General features: G+C 38.3%; 1 protein-coding gene across 1 annotated transcript in view; it reads left to right on the top strand.

Moving 5' to 3' along the window:
• The window catches only part of LOC146316168 (DNA topoisomerase I, mitochondrial), a 32,782-nt gene that overhangs the window by 3,749 nt on the left and 5,286 nt on the right, over nucleotides 1-23,747 (top strand). Inside the window, exons 5-15 of the mRNA XM_084734190.1 lie at nucleotides 2,798-2,917; nucleotides 3,130-3,217; nucleotides 3,346-3,473; nucleotides 3,659-3,774; nucleotides 7,079-7,200; nucleotides 10,150-10,272; nucleotides 10,398-10,585; nucleotides 11,008-11,152; nucleotides 13,519-13,662; nucleotides 14,653-14,838; nucleotides 18,641-18,709. Of these exons, the coding sequence (XP_084590316.1) occupies nucleotides 2,798-2,917; nucleotides 3,130-3,217; nucleotides 3,346-3,473; nucleotides 3,659-3,774; nucleotides 7,079-7,200; nucleotides 10,150-10,272; nucleotides 10,398-10,585; nucleotides 11,008-11,152; nucleotides 13,519-13,662; nucleotides 14,653-14,838; nucleotides 18,641-18,709 (1,429 nt within the window). The remainder of the gene's footprint in view (nucleotides 1-2,797; nucleotides 2,918-3,129; nucleotides 3,218-3,345; nucleotides 3,474-3,658; nucleotides 3,775-7,078; nucleotides 7,201-10,149; nucleotides 10,273-10,397; nucleotides 10,586-11,007; nucleotides 11,153-13,518; nucleotides 13,663-14,652; nucleotides 14,839-18,640; nucleotides 18,710-23,747) is intronic.

Below are 23,747 nucleotides of genomic sequence, written 5' to 3'. Positions count from 1 at the left end.
TTTCCCCCGCCCTTGTCCCTCCTGAGGTGATGGAAATGAATTCTTGTGTTTTGATGTTCAAGGGCCCTGGACAGAAGCCATTTCCGTTTTATACAATGTGTTAAGCTGTCTCACAGCAAATTAATTTTACTCTGCACTGAAGACAAATATCTGTGGCTTGTCATGAAAGTAATAAATGAGAATGCATGGTTTGAGTAGTTGGATGCTCAGCAGGGTGCTGCCGGGATGGCAGACTTTGGCCGAAGGCCTGCTGCGTCGAATCTGTCTCACAGCAGTGTTTCTACTGCGTTGTTAATGGATTGTTTCCCAGACGTGGACTTAGTCCAACCCAATACGACAAGTGACATTTCAAAGGGGATGTCAGTTGGAAAAACTGTTTAGCTAAATTCTGCCTTTTAATGTTTCCTTTAAGGTTTTTTTTTTATTCCAGATGGGCTCAGGTGGTAACTGTGCTAGTTGAGTGAGTTTCATGTAGGGAGGAAAGTTAAGGCCCCATACCAGAGTTAGGGAAGAAACATAAGGCTATTAGAACCACAGACTGTAAATGTCAATGGACGCAGTGACCCACTCTGCTTTGTATAGCTTTTTATGGATTTTGCTCAGCGGTGCACTATGCCAAAGAAACACAACCATTTCCACACACTCTTTTTTTTTTTTTCTCTTTGTCCACATAAAGCAGTTGATCTGAACAGTTTGGCCACAGCACACACTTTGCAAAGTAAACTAAAAAGAGAACCAGGATTAGGTTAGATAAAGGCTTCTCATATTAATCTCCTCAGTGGTGGAAAGAGCTCCCCATTGACATCAGGCCAGCAGAAACTCGCATGTTCAGACTGCACCTTGACCCCCAAAAATCTTATTTTTATCTAATTTAATCTCTTATCTGCTTTCAAATATAGCACTTGAAGAAATCCAGCATGTTTAAAGTTGATGTACATGCAGAATTCTTGCAAGTTTTGCATTGTGTCCACTTGAATGTGGTTAAATGCACTCATTGTAAGTCACTTTGGTTGAAAGTGTCACACAAATAAAGGTAATGTAAAGTAATTTGTGGTGAATATAAAGAGAGCTTACATACAAGTATTTTTCTGCCTACTACGAAGGTTGAGAGCAATGTTTCAGTATGAATGTGATTGTGACACCTGTGGGCAGGGAGCAGGGTTTTTGCATTTACGTGTCTAATGAAAAATCCCTTTATCCCTGATGGGAGCTGAGGCACAAGACCTTATATGAAGGGAGCCTGTTTGATCTCCTTTAGTCAGTGTTTTTATATTTGGTCCATATTCTCTTGTACATTATGGGCATTTTTGGCAGTGTGAAGTCTTCATGAAGAATGTCATTCAGGTTACAGTAAGCACTGAAAGTATGAGTGGTCATTTGTGTAATTTAAATGTAACTTGGGCTGTAGTCATTGATTATGCTGTCATGCACTTGTGAACAGTGCCAGTTGTCCTGTGAGCAGTTGCTGGAAGGAATAAAGAACTGCATGGCAAAAGGGTTAGGCATGTGTATTGCTAATTGAGGTTAAGATCAAAATGAAAAAAAAAAAAAAAAAAATTAAATGACAGTATAAAAAATTGTAGTGCATAAAGGTCAGTGCTGACATTAAAAAGGTGACCCCCAAACACTCACCTTGTTTTATTTTCTAGTAGCGTGCACTTTGTGATGTATAAATGAGTGCGGCATGAGGTCTGACAGTGAGCCAGCATACACACTATCGGGACACTGAAACTAAAGCAGCTAAATGGAAGTCAGCCATCTCTTATTTTATTATTCATACCCCTGCTTTTCCTACTGTGTCCTTTACAATGCAACAATATTGAACTGTTTTTTTATCGTATTTTAAGAAAAAAGCTAAGATTTTTATTTGTTTTATTTATTGAGGTGAAAATGTATTTTCTCTAAAGGCAAAAACAAAATGTGCCATCATTTGTTTTACATCTGAACTTGCACAGCACACGCAGCTTTTGCAGCAAAGACCAAATGGAATCGGAGACCAGAGAACCTGAGAGAGGGCTCATTACTCTCAATCAGAAGCTGTCAGGGGTCATACTGTAGAATTACAGAGAGTGCATCAGGCTCATACAACATGAACCAGGTAGTTGTAACCATAGTGACTTGTGATTCAGTAAGCCATTTTGACAATTACAGCACTTTACATTTTCCCTATTTCTCCCTTAAGCAAATGTTACATGAAGGAAAGGAGAACACTGTTATTTATTAGCAGTGATGACTCTAATTTGTTGATTCCTTAATTTCCCTACCCACCAATTCCTCACTCTGCTGGGAAATCCAAGCTTGCAGTTGTGCAATTATTTTTTTTTTATTTCTAATTGCTGTAATTATGTCATTATCATTAGTGTTTCCATAATGTTGCTTAATTACCATGATTATATGTGATTTCTTATGGTCAGTGTGTCATCATTGGGACATTTTTTTTTTCTATTCCGCATGGAGGGTAATTTTGTCCAAATACTGTAGCCAGCAGTGAGTCAGAAAGCAGTGAAAAACACCATTAAGCTTTTATTCTGCCTTGATATTATCTTGTTAAGTGGGTGCTAATTCAAAATCAACAGCTCAAGTCATATTTGTAAGACAAAAAAAGCAGAATAGTTATTAAGATCTTAAAATTTGTTTTGAAAAATTGATTTACCCTGGTAAACTGGAGTTTAAGACTATTATTTTGCTGTGCAACTGCAATATGATGTGTGCTTAGAAATATGAAAAGAACTGTTACTACATGAGACTCTGAATTGTGTGTGGACAGTGACAATCCTCTCTGCTTCTTGTGATTTAGTGAGTCAGTGAAACAGGAGCCAATGGATGAAGATTTTACTGCAAAAAAGAAAGGGTTAAAAAGGAAAAGAATTAAAGATGAGCCGATGGAAAATCCTTTATATTCCCCTGCTACACCTTCGTAAGTCTTACCAGGTCTAAATAAAAGCATTCTTCACATGTAGGATTTTCTTTGTATCAGAGTATGATTCATAAAGTTATTTTGGCATCTGAAACCCATCTGGATATTTGTGTATGAACATTTATATTTTATAGTTAATAAGGTTCCACCATTCATGTTCTTCAATATTGTGTAAGCTATTAGTATTCTGTCTGTCCTGTGGTTACCTGCAGCTCAAAGAAAAAAAATAAGCGTCGAGGCCAGGAAGAAGAAAGTGACAAGGAACCTCAGAACAAGAAGTCAAAGAAAAGAACAGAAAAGGTAAACACCAGCCTTTCCAAAATAATCTGTCTCCCATCAGTAATGTTTGTGCAATATGAAGTTTGCTGCAGATGCTGTTCAGGATGGGAGTGTTTGAATTCACACCTTCACTGTTTTTCTCTGCACAGACAGTGAAAAAAGAGGAAGGAGAATATCCTGTCTCCAAAAAACCTAAGAAGACAAAGGAGGAGATCGAGGAGGCACGACAGCTGAAGATCAAAAAGAAGGAGGAGGAGGAGCAGAATCGCTGGAGATGGTTGGGAAATGCTGCTCTTTTCATTGCACATTGACCTGGACCAGACCTCCACCACACACACACACACACACACACACACACACAAAATCCACAATCAAGCACAAACTACATGGTGAAAGTGGAAAGCAGCAATTTTCACTCTCTCAAGTACATCCTAATTTTTTCATCATCTTGCTTTCCGTCAGGTGGGAGGAAGAGAAGTATGAAGACGGGGTGAAATGGAAGTTCCTCGAACACAATGGACCATACTTCCCTCCCGAGTACCAGCCTCTGCCAGACAACGTTCACTTCTACTATGCCGGTCAGTTTAGCACAGAAGTGGAAAATGCCAGTGTTGTTTTTGTCGCACTCCACATATTTTCACTCGTGACAGTAATTTTAAATAATCTTGGCACATCACAGGTCCTCTTGAGACCATTCAGAGTGAATTCAGCAATTTCAAACACTATGCACTAACATTTGATGGCTTTCTGAGATTCTTTGTCTTTGTTTAAAATAGGTGTTAACTCGTGCTTTACAAAATTATTCAAATTATTCAAAATTCATTAAACTTTGAAACCAACCAAATACTAAAATACTCATAAGTGTAATTTAAGATCAGAATAAAGAATAAAATGGGGTGTCAGGTAGTGATACCAAAAATAAAAATATAACGAGTCAATAATTTAAATATATAATCTTAATAATATGAAAGATTTTTTTTATTTATCTCTAACTCGATTACAACACGATGAATTTCTTACAGGAAAGACAGATTTAAACTACTATAAACTAGTGCTGTCAATCGATTAAAATATTTAATCGTATGAGTGTTTGTAGTGAATTGCCAGTAATTGCAAATTAATTGCACATTTTTTATTTGTTCAAAATGTACCTTTAAAGGGATATAAACCAAAAACAATTACAGATACTGTCCAGAAAGCCTCAAAGGCACTGCATTCGGCATATTATTATATGCTCATATAATAATATTATAAACCCAAGTCCATCAGGCACAGATGAGCATATTGACCTGCTCAATTTAAGATTATGGTCAAAACGCACTGAGAACTTCAATAGAAAAGTCAATTGTGGCTTCTATGGAACTGCAAGCTTCAGATTTAATATTCAAACACCACAGAACCAGCAGTATTTTAGGAAAAGGTTACTATTTATATGCATTTATTTAGTTAGTATTATTATTGTTATTAATAGTTCATTTCTTTAATAAGTTATTGTTCTCGGAGGAGAAAATCCTCACCTTTATTCAGCTCAGTCTATGTAATGATGAAACGGTCATGTTTTTTATTAGAGCAGCAGGATCATTCACATCAGTGTCACTCTGACAGTTTACATCAGTGAGGATGTTTTAGACCGTTTTGTGGAGGAGACGAGCGTCTGTCTTTACAGAGACAGATATTTAAATCTATAGTTTAAACCACAGGACTGTACAATAATATCAGGATTTATGATCAATCAAGTTTTTTTATCGGTTGGCACTTAACACACTCGCTCCCCCTCCCTCCTCTCTGCAGCTCATCTTTCCTCCCTCGCTGTTGTGATCAATCAGCATGAAGTAATTAAGTATTTAAAAGTACACAAATCGGACTTGAAGTAAAAAATTGCGCACAACAGAAGTGTACGATAACATTATGGTTCATGATCATGAAAAGTTTTTATATCAAATTGACACATCTGTCCATATTCACACGCTTTCTCTCTCTCTCTCTCTGCTGTGGGTCAGCCTTATTTTTACTTTTACCTGGTTTCAGGTTGAGCTGCAGCTCGATCAGCACTCGCTCATCTCCCTCCTCATATACTTCTGTTTCTTTGCATTGATCAGTTGCCTAAACAAACAAGCCTGTTTTCATTGACAGAAGCTCGCGCCTTTGCGACTGCAACCTGATCTCTTTCCAGCTGCTGATTGAAACTACGGGTCAGGTCAATGTAACAGAACGTGCATTAATTGCGCATCAAAAAAATTAGTGGCGTTAAAATGAATTTGTGTTAGCGCATTATTAACATGTTAACTTTGACGGCCCTACTATGAACTCAAATCCACAGTAGCCTCACTGTAATTTTGTTTCTTGCAGCATCTAACAAGTATTAAGAATTAGTTTTAATTGAAATTCAGTATATTGTCATTTAAGTTTTTGCACACTTTCCTGATATTTGGTTGGAATTGGGTGTGATTATGTTTGGACATTTATTCTGAAAATTATGCAATTAATTCCATGATCCTGTCATAAAAAGTGAATGTCAGTTGTCTCACTCAAGCGGGTGAAACAAATTCTCTTTGCTCCCGTTTTATCTGAGTCTGAGCCAACTTGACAATGAGGAGCTGAAGCTGTTTTCACTCCAGACTCCCTTGACATAAAATTCAAAAAAGTCATTTTATCTTTCTGAAATCAATCAGTTTCAGTGTACTCTGTCTTTAGAACATTTCCACTGCCTTCCTTTGCCGTCAGACAGCCCTTTCCGACAGAGGACTGAAGCCGCCATCTATGCTCTCTTCAAAACCACCAGGACTCCTTAGATGGTGGCTTCAGTTCCCTGTTGGAAAATGCTGTCTGATGACAAAGTAAAGCAGTGAAAATATTAAATATTCTAAATATAGCTTACTCTTAAATTGACATTGATGTTGTCAGGTGATCTTTTTTTTTTTAGGTTGTCAATCAAAACATGATCTGCCTTGTGCACACAATCTTGGGAAACAGCAAAATGTGCTGTTTGTTGAACTGGGTTTTCTATAGTTATGAATGTTTTTCACACAGAATTTTGTGGATGTTTAATGAGACACTTAACTTTGATATCATAAATGCATTTTTACTGTTTAAGCCAGATTTCTTCAGGCTTTAATGACTATCGTGTCACGCCCCTCTATATGATTGCTGGCTTAGTTGTGTAGAAGAGGAGTCATCAGAAGCCAGTTGAGCATAAAAAAGCATCGAGGCAACATTTAGCCTCTTTGAAGTTGAAGAAAAAGTTCAGAGTATTAACTTGCATGGCTTTTCCTTCACAGTCACAAGACCTCTGCCCTTTTGTACACATTTGAAAATGAGACAGGCAAATTATATTGTAACATCAAAAGAAACTCTGAGAGATGCTTTAAAAGCGGGTTGGAATAACTTTAAAATTTTCTTGATCTTAGAAATTAAAACGTCAAAATGTAAGCTCAGATTTAGTGGAACAGTGAACAAAGTTGCGTGCGAAACAAAAGAGGTCTTGTCAGTGTAGAGGCACACACAAACACAAGACACGCACGTTCCATTGGATATTTAGGACGCCAAAGGTGTATGAGGTCAAACACTGATTGATGACTGTAATTGTTTTCATTTTGTTTAGCAGTCTAGCCGCTGCAGTGTCCAAGAGAGAGTTGATTTGATCTGTTAATTTCTGCACTTGCATGTGCTTGTTTGTTGCTCAGTCTTAGTTGTGGGGCTGAATGTAGATCTTTGTCCTTGTCTTTGAGTGTACTTGTCTAAATTCATGAATTAGTTTGACAGGACTCTAGAGAAGCTGAGGTGGGTGTTACAGCATGTTTGATTTTGATCTGAGCTTCCAAAGGCGTGAGGAGTTTTGTTTGTTGAATAAAAATGGCATGCTTGTGTTTTCTTTGTGTGCAGGTAAGGCGGTAAAACTGAGCATTGCAGCTGAGGAGGTGGCATTGTTCTTTGCCCAGATGTTGGACCATGAGTACACCACCAAGAAGGTGTTCCGAGAGAACTTCTTTAAAGACTGGAGGAAGGTAAAGCATTAAGCTAAGTCATAGATCTAATCTGTTTAAAAGAAGAAGAAAAAAACACCTATAACTGACCACCTTGGTCTTGGTCCCCTGTTCATACAGAACACAGTGATAGAATGAATGACTGTGCATAGGTTTAAAAAAAAAATGTAAAGACATAATCCCTCTCAGTCATCACTTATGACCCACTAGAAGTGTGTGGTGGTGTCTGTATCTGCAGAGATGCTGCCCTCTGCCTGTGTTTCCTATTTTTCTTATTATTTTGCTGTGCTGTTTTCAGGACGCTTCACCAACCCGAAACATCAGTATTTAATGACCTGAAAATGAGACTCAAAAAACTATCACAGTTGTAATAAAATTACAGAGGAAACCTTGTACACATTCTGCAATTAAACATCTAAAAGCATTCCTGTATGTGACCCTTACACATGCAGCTCAGGTTTATTGTTAGTACTAAAACTGAAATAAACAAATTAAACAAGTAAATTTGACATTTATATTAAAAAGGAGCCCTTTAATTTCAATTCAAAAATATTCCCATTACTTACAACAGTTTTGTCAGATTGATTGAGACTGAATGGGAGCTATTGTGTTTTTTCTCCTGCAACATGTCCTTAATACTACTATGATAAATGATGACCGGAAGCTTTCCAACTGTAGTTAATTTTCTATGTACATGGGTACTTTGTTTTAGTCAAAACTTCAACTGTTAATACAGGGGAGTAATGCAGCGTCAGCTTGTCATAATATCAGCTCCAGAAGCTTTCTCTAGATAACATCACAAGTACAGTATTAGTTGTGTGTATTTCCAGCTTTGTTTTAAGACCATGTGTGTGAGTGGGACTGCTACCTGCATGCTGGTGTCTGTCAGGGTGTCCTCTCTATAGAGAAAACACCGTGCCAGCCCCAAGGCATATCATGCAGAATTAATTTTGCGCTGCTTAGTGCTCAATGCACTTGAAAATACGATTTGTGTGAAGGCATTGATATGCTAATCCATACAAGTAGCTCCCCTGCATATGAACAAATCCAATTAAACTGTTTTATTATAGCCGGAAAAAACTCTCCTCGCTCCACTGCCCTCGGTGCCCGCCCACTGTCGAGTGTCAGTCATGCTTAGACACGCAGACTGACTGCGTATCCATACTGTCAGAGTGACTGTGGAAAGAGGGGTGTGAATGTGTGCCGATCAAGAGGTTTGTGTTTGCATGTCATCTCCTATCAATGACCACAGAAGACACACTTGGACCAGGTTGATGAAGAAATCATTCCCTTAATCCTTAATGGATGTGTTCAGTCAGATGCCCTTTTGTTTGTCAAATGGTTAACTCATAGAAGTCTTTTTTGTAGTATGATCTGTTTTTATATAACTATGAGGATGACTGCCCTGATTTTGATGAGCACTGCTGTAAAGATGAGTGACGACAATACAACCTCCTTTACACTGGATGAAAAACCCACTAAAACCCACTAATATCTGGCTTTTGTCTTCAGTAACAAAGGGTACAATCAACATTCATTCCAGGGTCACATAACTCTGCAGTATTCACAGGTATTTATCTGCTCCAGCTCCAGTTGGCAGTGATGGAAACATGTCACCCAGGTGGACACAGTTTTTCCCTTTCTCCAGCAGAGACAATGTCAGTTGGTAACTTCTGCAACTTTCTGTACACATGTGCGGGCTTTGCAAACCCTAACCCTTGACTCAGTTTGAATCTGCAGCCCAGCAGGGATTTGTATCAAGCATACTTGCTAGAAGGTGTGTCTGAAACAGTAAATTAAAGCAAATAACTGAAAAGACGTACAGGGATGCAGGAGAGAAACTAAACTTCAAACCAGTTGGAAGGTACAAAACTACTGAGAGCTTAACACAGAGAGTTTTAAAAACGACTTTCTCTGTGCTCTTCTGTGCAGTTAAAAGTTGAGTCTCAGCTTTCCAGCACACAAAAAAAAACAGAAAGGCAAGCTCATCTACAGCGCTAATTTTGGTGTAAAACAGTATAAGATCAAGATATCAAGCTCATTAAATGCCTTGATCATTGTTTACTGTTGAGTTCTGCTGCTCAAGGCCAATTAAAAATAAAAGTAGTAATATAGAGAAGGGATTTTTGCACTACACAGGCAGAAAGTGGCCTGTAGTTCCTGCCTGACAGCAGGAGGCCATATTAAAAGCCACTCATGTTGTTGTGACATTTTAGCACCAGAAACCTCTGAGATGAACCACAAAGCTTCCACTGAATTGCTCTGTATCGCTGCCCTTTTAGTGACCTCTTTGATGGGTTGACTCCCTTGTGCAGTAACTTTGGAAAGTTGACAATTACAGTTGAAACTCAGCTGCTCTGCTGCTTTTAGTGTACTGCTGCATCAAGACTGCTTAACTCACTCAGCTTAGGAGGAAACGCTCCATAGTCTGGCCTGTCATAACCAGATCACTTAATTCTTTTTCTGCCTGCTCTGCTGCCGTAAAGATTAGTAATTAAATGAAAGCTTTGATCACGCTCGTTCTTATTTGTTTTTTTTTTTATGATGCATTTTTGTTGTAATGCCCTATGTGTATTATTGGCATCATTGATGTGGTTTAGTTATTCTGGCATTCACGGATACTTTGGCTTCAACTAATAATTGTTTTCATTATAGATCAACCTGATTTTTTTATATATATATATATATGATTAATTGTAATGTGGCCCAGGATAAGCAGAAGAAAAGATGGGTGAATGATTAATTGTTTAGTCTATAAAATGTCACTGAATCAAAGAGGCATTTTTAATTTTTGCATGATTAATGACTGAAAAGACTAACTGATTATCAAAATTGTTGATTAATCTTTTAATAGTCAGATTGTTTTATCACTAAAGAATATCCTAGTCTTTATGCAGATATGTCCTCATACTGCCAGACTCGAGAAGGGATCACACAAGGGATCATGTCTAATACTTTGTGCCTGTTTAGGAAATGACCCATGAAGAGAGGTCACTGATTAAAGATCTTGACAAATGTGACTTTGGAGAGCTCCATGCTATGCATAAAGCCAAGGTGGAGGCTAGGAAAAACATGACCAAGGAGGAGAAACTGGTAAGGTTCAGGCTTTTTTTTTTTCTGTTTTCATAACTTACAGTACTTCTTTTCCTGTTTGTCTGTTTTGTTGTTTGGCTCACTCAGGCTCTGCAGAATTTGTTTTTGTTTTATGTCTGTCATAGACTTTGAAAGAGGCCAACCAGAAGATAGTGGATGATTACGGTTTCTGTCTGCTGGACCACCACAAAGAGCGCATTGGCAACTTTAAGATTGAACCTCCAGGGTTGTTCCGGGGCAGAGGCGAGCATCCCAAACAGGGCATGCTGAAGAAAAGGATCCAACCAGAAGACATCATCATCAACTGTGGCAAGTGAGAGTGGGGCGAGGGGACCAAACTGCGTAGAGACATGTGTGACCATGTAGTGATGCTTAAGTAAAGCTTCCCCATATTAAAATAGAATGATAACTTTCTAGCTGCATACATAGCAAAGTGTTTAAACTTAAAATAATTTCAGTCTTTTCAAAATGTACATTATCAGGTTTCTTAGTGTGCAGTGAAGCGTATCCATATTGACAGCTGCACAGGCATTGCTCTGCTACAGATGGTGTGGTATTTGGATTCTGAACATATGAACGCATTTTCTTTCGGTAGCCTCAGAAATATGTTATGTTAAACCAGTACATCACTCAAGAATTAAAGCTATGCATCATTTATTCACTGTGGCAGCATACATTTATGTGTAGAAGGCTGCACACATGCATTTATTCTTGCTCTCTCTCTTTCATTGACAGAGAAAGCCGTATCCCTGTGCCGCCTGCTGGTCACCGCTGGAAGGAGGTTCGACATGACAACACTGTAACATGGCTGGCCAGCTGGACTGAGAACGTCCAGGGCGCCTTTAAATACATCATGCTCAATGCCAACTCAAAACTCAAGGTACAGGTCAAAAAATGCTCCTTCATACGTATCACATACGTCACAACCAGTTTAAGGTTAAATTATTATTAATTTATTTAACCAATAGTCTTATTGTTATAGTTGAGGGAATGGCAGGTACAGTCTGGTTTGATGATGTGGTTTTAGGCACTACTTAAGCATTTTAAATTGGGTTTCCAGTTGACAAACATTTACCCCACACTCCCACAAACACCTGAATGCAACACCATTCAGATGTCGCCATATACAGGAGTCTATGTACTCAATTGCTTTCAACTCAACAAAAATATAACTTTAACAGAAATGACAGGTGTCATGTTATTCACCGCAGTGTTGTGTTGTGTATTTAGCAGGTTTTACAGTTTTCTTGAAGTTGTTTTTTCATGCAGCACTGATATGTATGGAGCCCAGTTACTGCCAGAAGGGTAGAACGAACACATACATCAATCAAACTCTCATAGTCTGACTTGGAAAATACTCAACATATGTTCTATGTGGGGTGTCTTTTAAACAAGCTATTAAGCTTTATTTTTCACCTTTGCCTGTTTTTGTCTTACTCTGGAAGTAAAACACAATGGGCTGTCAACACCGATGAAAAGAAAAAAGTTTTAATTTCACAGTGCCTGTTTCCATTTATTTATCCGGCATATTCTCAGTTTGTGTTCTGAACAGGTTCACAGTGCTGTGAAAAGAGTAGTTTAGTTTTTTTGTTTGTCTTTCTGTGATGTTTTCTAGATAATGAAAACTGACTGCTCTAGTCATTTTCTTTTACAAAGGCACGAGGCACACAGCCAAAGTTAGCTGAGCCATCAGGTAGCTTTGGCTGTTGAGTTTGTGGTGGGTACAAATTAAGCTTTTAACAGAAGATTTCTGTTTACAAGGGCTCAAGAAGTACAACTGCATATGTGTAAATAGTTGTATAAAACCTTGTGTGCCTCCAGAGGGAGCGATGCCAAGTTATAAGTTTATTTGCCAATTGACAAATAATAATTGCCAGGCTGCCTCTCTCTTAGCACTTTCAAAGATGATTCCTTAGACTTTGTATAAAACTGAATAGTGCTAAAACGGCCTGCATTTCAACTAAATGTACAGATACATATTCTGTTAAAATAAAAACACAAAGTTCTAAATTTAATGACAGGTGCAGCACTAAAATTTAATCAGCCAAAATGTGTAGTAAGTAAGTACAAAGCAAAAATCACAAAAGGTGTAAATGTTTCCAAAGCAATTTATGTTTCATTCACTTATTTCATTTGTTAATTTGACAGCGATATTGCACAGCTTCTTAGCTGTACCAGAGCCAGATGTAAGCTACTTTTCACCTGAAGTCTCTGGGCAGGAAACAGAGAATAACATCTCTGCTTAAAAAAACAAAAGAAAGATAAATAAAATAAAAATGCAGCATAACATTGTCGTATAAAAACACAATTATAAGACAGTACATATTTATGATACATCGAAATCAGCAACAATTACAAGATTTCACAACATTAAGATACCACAGCATCATCAGCAACCGATTTTAACAGCATTAAGACACCACATTGTTTTTCCTCCACAAAAAAGTTAAATTCAGAATTCAAATGAATTCAGGAAGCGTCGCCTTGAAAGCAGCTTGTGCCTTGTTCGTCCTCACACTATTGACTATTGACTAGAACTATGATTCTAATGTCACATCTGCATTGTGTAACTACAAGCACCTTGCATGCATCCTTTTCAAAGTCAATAAAGCCAAACTGTTTGTGTAGGAAATTTGCAGTGAGGTATCCAAATGTTTTGACACTAAAAATATTAAAATTCCATAATGCTTTTGTTTTTTGAGCGTAAATGGCAAGCCCTGTGAGTTAATGTGTTTTGAAGAAGAGGCGTGTGCAACATCTCATTATTCTTTCCCCTTCTCTTTTGCTCTCCTCCATTTGCTCATTCTTCTTTCCTTCTTTCCATCTTTCATGTGTAAAGGTTAAGTTATTCCACTGTTAGTCTCTATGACAATATGTGTGTGTTCACTGATGGTGGATTTAATTGTCTTAGTTGCTATATATAACCAGCTGCAAACAGCAAGCCTAGGGAATTTTTATTAAAGTTGTGTCTTTGTATTTGTTTTGTTCTGTGCATTTTAATAGTGTGCATTTATTGCAGTCATCATTACCATGCCAAATAATGTTGTGATTTTTAGGCTTTTCAAGGAAAACGACATAATGTTGACATTTTGTTTAATGTTTTCTCCTCTTTTCTCCTCTGCTCTTTCCCATTATGTGTTTTTCTCACCATCTTTCTTTCCTCACCCTTTCCCTTCCTGCTCACTGTTTCTTTATGTTTTACCCCTCCTCTTCCTTATTTCCTCACGTTTTGTCCCCTGAATGCAGGGAGAGAAGGACTGGGAGAAATATGAGGTCGCTCGGAAACTGAAGACATGTGTGGATGACATCCGTAAACAGTACCACCAGGATCTAAAATCCAAACAGATGAGCACACGGCAAAGAGCTGTGGCTCTCTACTTCATAGACAAGGTCTGGTTTGGAGCCACTGGTCCAGGAAAAACTTTAAAAGATTAAGTAAAGATGCAGCAATTAGGATACCCAGTTTTGCTTGTTTTCACAGCAGTGCTAGAAATAAACTGCTGTCAGTTTCACAGATTCTCCATAGTGATTAGGTCTGATTCCAAGAGCCATGTGAGCATATTGGAAATCAATGTGATGCGTTTTGATTGCCTTTTCTCGCACAGCTGAATGGAAGATCTTTTGCAGGGAGAAAAATGGATTGTATGTAACCATTTTCTTGCAGTGACCCTAAGCTAATTATCTCATTCAGCATTGAGTGAAATGATAGATCGAGTGTGTGATTGCTTTTGGCTTATGCCAGACTATTCCAAGTCTGATTCAGCTTTGTTGTGTTTGTGCTTTATTTGAACTTAATGTTGCGTGTGTATGTGTATAGTATATATTTAATAGTCATCTGACCAGGGCTAGGTACCGAAATTCTATACTTTTTTGGAACCGACTGAATAGCTTCAATAATATCAAGTATCAAAAAATGCTTTGTTATTTGATACCAAATTTTGATACCTTAGAAGTAAATTCCCAAGTTGTGGTTTATTTTTATGTTGTAAAACTGCTTTCAATGGAAAAATGCCAAGATGCTGAAATATAGAACTGAAAAGTTGAAACGGACAGCTTAAGCTTAACCATACTTGTAGATAGATTTATACCTTTGTTATGAAATTACTTTTAGTGTATAAAAAGAATCTGAAAAGTGAGAAGTTTTTATTTTGTTAAAATGGGTTTTGTAAAAATGGTATTGAGAAAAAAAGTATTTTTTTGGAACCTCAGTCAAAGTCAAGGTATCGCTACCGGTGCTGGTGTCTGTATCAAAAGTTTCTGAATAGCCTTACATCTGACTGGCACATGTTTGTTATGAAAATAGGAAGGACAGTGGTGAAAGTGCTGGAAGAGTATGTTTTCATGTGTATTTATCTCCTGTGTCGTCTGATCCAAAATAAGCTGGCACTGAGGGCTGGTAACGAGAAGGAAGAAGGAGAGACGGCAGACACGGTGGGCTGCTGCTCGCTACGCGTTGAGCACATCACCCTCCACGAGCAACTGGAAGGCAGTGAATGTGTGGTGGAATTCGACTTCCTGGGTAAAGACTCCATTCGCTACTATAACAAGGTCCCCGTCATCAGGAAGGTAAAGGAACAAAAAAATTGCACAAAAACACTTCCTCGCACGTATTCATTCCTGCTTTCATGCATTTACTTGTACCTGAAAATAATAATGACAAGGCAAATCTGTCCAAAAACAACATAGGCTGGGCTGCTCATAGCAGTACAAAATATTTCATTATAATAATCTAGGTTTTGCCCTTTGGGTTTTGGCAGAAGCCCCTGCAGAGAAGGTCACTTGCATACATATCGACATGGACAGCGCCCGAGGCAGAGAGGGAACTGAGAAATGTCCTCAGGGCACAGTTGTAGATTGGATTCCTGTGCCTGTGGTGGTTTAATTTGTCTGTCTCTTAGAACTGTTGAGCCACCCATCTGCTCAGGTCGACTTCTCTTGGATTACATGTTTATGTAGGTTGAATTCTTCTTCTGAATATCATAGTGTGGTTTGAATATTCTGGTCAAGCGTAGTCTCCATAAGCAGTACTTAGTATACTATGGAAAGCATCATTTTTTCTTCATTTGTATAAGACGTTTAGTGTGTAGCAGCTTTAATGCCACAGTTGCTGGTAAGAGAACACAGTGTGATCTTCTTTTATTATTGTGTTGCCTTGTTTTATACTGTTGCAGAGTTTTTGTTTTTTCATCAGTGGTCTCATGCCAATAGATTACTTAGTCTGAGGAAGCATGTAAACAAGGAACAGGTTTGCTAGAGTTGAACTACAGTATCTGTGCAGTTCACCATGCTCGTGTTAAAGAAATATGTCTTGCATATTCCTTTTAGTCATATTATTTCATTGTTAACTGTTTGTTCAGGAAGGTTCATGTCCTCAGGTATTTACAGTTAAAGGTATGTTAGACCTTTTTAGTGTTTCACTTCCATAAAGATGCAGGACTTGCAAGAGACAAACAAAAGGGTCAAAATTTGAGCACTGTGTAACTACTTGTTAATAACACAGTGTATTTATAATGGTTGATAATCAAGACACAGTGCTCAACACAATGATCTTTTCCAGGTCTCTTTACCCTTCAACTTCATAGAAGACAAAATGTTTCCATATGCTAGCTTTTAGACCTGGGGGTGCCAGTTGCATTGTATCCACCTGCAGTTGTTCACACTCAGCCATCCTCAAAAAAACTCAACAATTAGCCTAGCTTGGATCGTGAACATGGCAAACATGTTTATGCTCGTTACATTTCACCCTCCAAGTGGTTCAGCTCTAGGGCACTTACAGCCCAGTCTTACAGAGTTATTACAGGTGATCGTAATGTCAAGAATCGGATTTTATATTTCCCATTATTAACTGTTCTGCACTGATTTATTATCTATTGGGGGAGAATTGCGATACATCTAAGAATGGATTTTTTTTTTCCCCTTCTCTTACTAATACCCCTAAGGGTACTTTAGAGTACTGCAGGGGGTTTGTGGGATGTTTTTAAAATGCTAATTTGAAAAATATCACTCATGTATAATTCCTCAAATAATTAGACTATACTAAGTTCAATAAGAAATGTAAATGTAAGTTTGATTGCATCACATTTTATATTCAAAATTATTTTCAGTGCAATCATGAACTGCTGAAACCTGTCAACTGCTGTAAAACCTGACATGAAGAAATCAATGAACACAATCACATTTGCTGGGAGTGCAAAGTCAGTTTCGATATTGGATGATGTAGCAGCGACATAGCTGAACACGTGGAGAAAGGAGTGAAAAAGAAAGCGACAACAGAGCCGAAAGAAATGCAAAAATGTTTTGAGCTGGTTGGAGGTATTGGACTGAAAAAATGTTTCCGTTGAGATGCATAATTGGGGAAAAAAAAAAAAAAGTTTGAGAAGCGTTGCTATAATACAACTCAGTAGCATCCTTCATTAGACCCCCTGCCTGCCCTCTAAATGTTCAATTCTTTCACCCAGGCTTTCCCTTCCATCTTTGAAGTGTCACACCCAGACTGCCAATCTGGGTATTTTTAAAGATTAATTAGGTACTGCGCAGCTCTTGGCAGTTGTTAGTTTATCTGATACTGTAAATGATGATGTGCACTGTAATGAGCAGGTTAGCTGATGCTACAATACAAGAAAACAAATTGTGTCTGAAAAGTTTTTTTTTTTGTTTTTTGTTTTTTTTATCTTGTTTAGTCGTCTGCAATCTGTCAAACAGCTGTCACATTTATGTTTGTGTGAATGTATGCATATGTAAATTTCCAACCCCTCCTCTGGTGTCAGCCAATGCTATCTTCTGTTCCAGAGATGGAAAAAGAAATGTTAGCACCTGACAGCCAAAGTGTTTTGTTTCTTGGCAGAACATATAATTATTCAAATGAGTGCATTCAAAAGCAACACATTAGCTAGAATTAATTAGTCCCATGCATATTTTAGCATTGTCAATTCCCAGGGAAATCAGCGAGATTGCTGCTAAATGTCATTTGGAATAAAATGGAACAAGGATGGAAGAAAGGAATTTCCATTCCTAACCTCTGGAGGGGGCTGAAATCATTTAATCTAATACCTGGGGTTATATATTTGGCTCATATATGCTTTAATATGCAATCTGCTGCCACTGCAAAAATCTCCATGCAGAAAACGTGGAACTGCAGGGATTGAATACAACAATGGCAGTGAATTAGAGCCACGCTGTGCATGATCTGGACCACGGATACTCTGTCTCCTGTGTAATTTAATGGGCGGAAAGTAGCCATAAGAATTAAACCATCCACATGAACACATGTATGCCTTTCCAATATGAATGCCCAGACAGTGACTGATTAGCACCTCAGTGTCAGTGTTTATTGTTTAAAAAAACAAGCATCTTTTTATTACTCAATTTGATCACCAGTTAGAAGGCTGAATGACTTCATCAAATAAGACTAGAGAGAGGGGACACCTGCAGATGCATAAATGTATTGTGTTGGGTACGATCAACCTGCTGAGCAAATGATTATTTCCATTCTTAACACATACAGGCACCCAAAGCCATCACTAAACCAATTAGGCGAGCTCACTTTGGTGTCTCTGCGTCTCTGAGACTCCTAGACAGACACTGATTTACATTTTTGTCCCAAAAGCACTTGCACTTTACTTTTTATATTTTCAGTTTATTTGCCAAGGGGAACAACATTGCCGCACAAATCAGCCAGTGAATATGTCAGTGTGTTTTATAAAGCAACACATCTGTTGCTATTAATTGGTTTCTTGCATATTTTACTAGTTTATTAAGGGAACAGTGCATCTGTGGAACTCAGAGTCGCTGGAAATGTCAGATGTGATTGTGCCAGTTTTACTCCTCTGGCTCTCCTCTGTGAGGGACAAATGAAGCGAGGTTCCTGATAGACACACACACACAGAGAGAGAGAGAGAGACCACAGTCCTTGTTTCTAATGTGCATTATAATATATTTGGACAAGTGGGTAATTTTAACATCTTTGGTTTTGGATGTGATCTGAAAGGATCACTGTCACTTTCTACTTTTTCCCTTGAATTTGTTGACCTATTGAATGCAGTTTCACCTCCAGTGTTTGAAAACAACATCAAAATCGCCTCAGTTGGGCCTGCACCGTTGGTAATGACTGTTAACTGATTGGCTGATTTGGCTGGTTTGCCATTCCCCAGCTCTTAAAATACAAATAAAGAAATTATCTTAATAGTATACTATTTCTAGCCTTCACACAACACAAGCAGCCAATACACAATTACAGTCCTCAGTTTCAGTGGTTAGTAAGTAAAGTGGGTAAATTTAGGTTGAGGTGAGGCATACTTGAAAAGTAATGTTCATTTTATTGTGTACATTTGTAAGTCCTGTGATCAAATTTGTCTGTATATCTTTTCAGGTTTTTAAGAATCTTAAACTGTTAATGGAGAACAAGCAACCTGGAGATGAGCTCTTTGACCGCCTTAATGTAAGTGTCTCATTAAATCCTTATATCCTTTAGTATTTTTACGTGTTTTCCCATGTTTAGTTTTGCAACATTGCCTACTACTTTGCCTACATGTTGGTGTTAAAACCAAAAAAAATGTTTAAAAAAAAGTAGAAGTGAAAACTGCCCACAAGACCTTTGAATAATTGCTGACTTTGTGTAAAGGAGTACCTGAATTTGTCCGGGGTTGTGTAAAATGTGGGAGAAACTCCCCCGAGGTGTGTAATATTTGAAGAAAAGGCAGAAAAAAAAGATTGTGAAAGCAAAATAGAATTACATTTTTTTCACGTTTTCTGGAGACAGAAGGCTGCAGTAAAGAAAAAGCAGGGACTAAATTGTAATGTGTAATAGATGAGATTGAATGAGGATGGCCATTGGTGTTGAGAGATGAAAGGAGTAAAGTGAGGAAACGCCAGGTGAGGAGAAGGGGAAGGATATTGGAACCGGGGAGACTGAAAGCAGAAAAGGAGTTTCAAAAGAGAGAGGGGATGGACTCTGCCAGATAAAAATGAAACTGTGCAAGTGGAAATTGAAAGTGAACATGCTGGGCAGATGAATTTTCACACATAAAAATCTGGCGTCCTCTCAACCTCTTCGTCTAGCTGCAGGCAGTGAGGCCACACAGAATGCAGCAGTTGTACACATGGTTAGTTCACTGCAGGGAGACGTCAGGCTTCTCAGGATGCACTCAGTCTTTACAAAACAAGATCAATGGCATTATTTGCCTATTTGAGACAATATTCCAAGATAACAGATTGTTCGAGTTGAAGAAATGTATTCGGAATCTGAAATTCTCCAGCTCTTCTGGGACGTTTACGTTCAGAGGCTTTAGCGAGCTGCTAAGTTAGCCTAAATTTTGGTGAGCGAAAAACTAGCATGGTGATTTTCAAAGGAGCCCTCTGACCTCTCATTTTAAGATATCTGAATGAAAATGGCCCTATGAGTCTTCTCTTTACAGACGTGCACTTAATGCCAGTCTCATTTGGTATGCAGGTATTTGTGTTGTTTTTGCATATTCTGTTTCAATATTTCTGCATAGTGCATACATGGAAGAGTATTAAAGTATCATACATTGAGTCTGACTGCAAAGCTGAGACTCTTGTGGATTTGATGAGCCTAATTGTGTTTATGTGTGATGATGTTAGTACCCATTGTAGCCATTTCATTATAATGAGACCATGTTTTGTATAAAGTGACTTCTAGGATAATCACAGGCTCCAGAACGTTCACAACCACAAACTAGAGACCTGGGGCCTCCAGAGGATGGATGGCTTTTTCTAAGGTATATTGACAATAAAAGGGTGTCTGAGCGATCCCTGCTGAAAAAATGAAAAATACAATTCTGACAGAACTCTCCAAACTGTCAAAAGGTTTTGATTCCAGATCACAGCATGGATTTTTCTGTGGTGTTTCTGAAGGTCTTTGTGTCTTAATGTGGTATTTTGGAAGGTTTTTTGGACATTTTTTTGTTATCAATTTATCAGTGGACAAAGATGGTTAAATTGTGCACCAAATTGTCAGAGCCTCCCAGGATTGAAACAGTTTACCGCAGCATATAAGAAACTTTGCCAACTATCACTTCTTCCCCACAATATTAAGAGCCTAGTTTATTAGAAATCAAACCTGTAACACCACACCAGTGAGATGTTCTTGTTTGTGCTGTCATGCTGTTTGCTGTACTGTCATGCTATCTGTTGATTTGTGATTGCTGTCTTGGTATTGTTGATTCTGTGCTGCCTGTCTCTGCTTAGTGGATCTGGTCAACAAGCCACCTATTGACTAACTAATCTTCCTGGAACAAATATCAGAAATGTGTATTCAGAATCCTTGAATATAATATAATAGTTTTCTTGGAGTGGAAACCAGGTTACTGCTGCAGCAGCTCACAGCCTACTTGAACCTTGGGTTAAGTGCTGTCATTGCTAAAAATCACGTCGCAATCTGCTCAAAAGAGACAAGGTTGTAGGCGGAAATGTATGTAACAGATGAATGGTCACATTGGATGAGAGGGGTTAATCAGCAGAGGAAGAAAAAGATGTAGATAGGAAAGCACAAGGAAGGTTTGAGAGCCTGCCCACGTGTTGGTATATAAAGATTGACAGGCAGGAAAGGGAAGATACAAGACAGGACAGCAGTGAGAGGGTAGGATGAAGAGATGGAGCAATTGAAGGAAGGAGTGTGGTGCCTCTGCTCTCTGCCCTCTAGTGTGTCAGGAAATGTCAGGGTGTGTTGGAGGTGGAATGGTAATGGCTGCTGTGGGCAGGCCTGATTGACACCCAGAAAGGCCAGGCCACTGAGAGGGCGGAGAGAGAGAGGGGAACGGATGATGCACAGAGTAGATGGAGTGGTAGGAAAGTGACAGCTGGTCCAGGTGAGGGGAGGTTGGGGGGGGGGGCAATGACTGGGAAAAAGGTAGGAGGTGGAAGGAGAGGGAGGAAAGATGGAGGCAGTGAGAAAGCAACTGTAAGGCCGAGATGAAGAGGAGGAAGATGTGGAAATGGGAAAAGGGACATAAGATGAGTGGTGGGACTGTAGAGAGTGCTTTTATCCCCAGCTGACCTTATGTAGAGAGATGATGGAAGACACTGATGAAATATAAAAGTGGAAATTTGGGACTGAAAGGTAAATAACAGGGTTTCTGCAAGTCTTAAAAAATCTAAAATCCAGTAATCTGAACTTTAGGCCTCAAATGTCTCAAATACAATTTTGACGTGTCTTAAAAATTGATTGAATTATGAAGTTAACATTATTTTTATAAAGTTTCAGTCTTGCTTTTAAATGTGCTTTGGGGAAAATTTGTCTTGATCATGCTGTAACAACTACAAAATAAAACCAACATTGACCCAACAACCACTAATGCAAACTGTACTTGTACTTTTTTGCCAGTAAGAATGTGAAATACAATCTATAATGGTCTTTAAAGGATCTTCAAAAGTCTTAAATTTACCTTGATGAAACTTGCAGAAACTCTGAAATAAGAAAACACGAAGGCCCCTCTAATATGTGGAATTAATCTAGCTTGCCTGGTTTTAAGTGTTTTGTATGACAGACTTCCTGAATGAATGATGTCTGTGAAGTCTATTTATTTTAAACATCAGACAGTTGCTGAATGTTTAAGGTAAAATGTGCACACATATAATATATCCTTTATAGGCTCGTATCAGGCCAATTTTGGACTGATCTATTGGCAAGGTTCTTGTTTCAAATGCAATTTGACCATCCAACAAGCACTTTGGTCAAACCATACCATCATTTAGGGGTGGCTGGTATAAAAGGTATGTAAAGTAAACCTGAATTTGACAGAGAGCAAGTGGAGAGGCTGCAGTGTAATAATAAAACATTGAAAGAACTGATAACTTAAGAGCTTTGCCAAAGATAGGTGGCAAACCAAGCTAAACAGACTACATACAGACAGCTTTCATTTTAATTTGATTGTAACAGTGTTACAGCGCACATGGAGATGAGTTGGTAAGAAGACCTGTGCATAAACATGGTTCTTAAAATACCTCTGTGCTAATAAAAAGAGTTCAGTAATAGCTGCTGTGTAGTTGCCATACTAGTGGTATAGTGCAGTCATCCATGCTTCAAATTATACTGGGATATAGATTTTACACCATACCACCCAGCCCTACCGTCTTTACCCCGTAATCTTTACACTGAAACTGAAGTTAGAGCTTCTTTATTTTCAGCAGGTGACTCATTCAAGTGAAATGGAATATGTGGGTGGTTCACAGTTAGAAAAAGAATTTAAATCAAATCTTTGAAGTTCCTCTCCTGGCATTGATTAAACATCTAAAAACTCATCATCAACAATGTTAAAAACTTTTTTTTTCCCCTGTTGGTGGTGGTCTTTAAAATTTGATTGGATTGCTCAAAAGTGGGCTTTACAATTTTTAGAACTGCCCCTCCGGTCAAGTCTAGAGAAATATTTGTTTTACAAGAAGAAAGAGAAAGATTTTGCTGTTAAAATAGTCAAAATGATTTTGTTTTGGGGGTTTTTTGCACATAACAAGAGATTGGAGACCTTGAAAAATGATCATTTTTATTTCATTGCATCTTTAACCTGGTTATCATTTAAGTTTAACATCCTGGATTCAGATCAGGACTCAGTGGCTTTCACTCCTTGCTGTCCTACTGTGTCCAGTCTCTCTTCACCTTCACAAAATGCCAAATTCAGTTTTCAGAAATACGTAATGTACATCGGCATACACAATGCACTTCAGTATGTTGGGTTAATGTGACCCATTCTTTCAAATATGTTTACAGTCAGCGCAAACATTTTAAGAGATAGTTCACCCAAAAATGAACATTCAATCATCTACTCAAACTCATGCCGATTGAAGGTTGGGTTTAGTTTTTTAGTCCACAGAACACTACTGGATTTTTACAGGAAAACAATGTTTTCAAACATAAAAAACAACAGACTAAAACCATAAAATGCCTCTATACTTCTCATCTGGTGTAATCCAAGTCTTCTACAGCCCCAACATGCCAAGTTGACTAAAAAATGCCATTTACCTCATGTTTTTACCCTGAATCTTGTTTGTTTGTTTTCCTAGTTCTATTTTATGTTTGAAAGCTGGTCCCCGTTAATTTACATTGTTTGGGAAATTCTGCAACACTTTCTGTGAAACTCCAGCTGTGTTTTGCAGACTAACAAAATAAACCAGACCCTGAATCTAGCGTGAGGGTGAGTAGATAATGACTGAATTTTCATTTTTGGGTGAACTATCCCTTTAATTGAAATGATTGACATTTAAGAGCAAGAGAGAGAGAGAGAGAGAATTGCTTCTCAGTGGATTCCAAAACACTCAGCCACGGTGATTGTGGTTTTTGGGAGCATGCACACACACACGTAGGCGCATACACACACAGATCATGTTGAGGTCTGAGTGCCTGATCTGAGCTGAGAAAGCAGGCGTTTGTCAGATTTGTCTGGAAGCCTCCTCTCCAGAGTCCACATCATTAGAGCTCCAGTACACAGACTGTCTGCAGTTTCAGGTTAACTGTAACCTTGGTG

The sequence above is a fragment of the Lutjanus erythropterus genome, chromosome 13, assembly GCF_056507025.1.
Source record: "Lutjanus erythropterus isolate fLutEry1 chromosome 13, fLutEry1.hap2, whole genome shotgun sequence".
In the NCBI taxonomy this organism is placed as follows: Eukaryota; Metazoa; Chordata; class Actinopteri; order Lutjaniformes; family Lutjanidae; genus Lutjanus; species Lutjanus erythropterus.
This window is presented reverse-complemented; position numbering and strand designations above follow the sequence as displayed.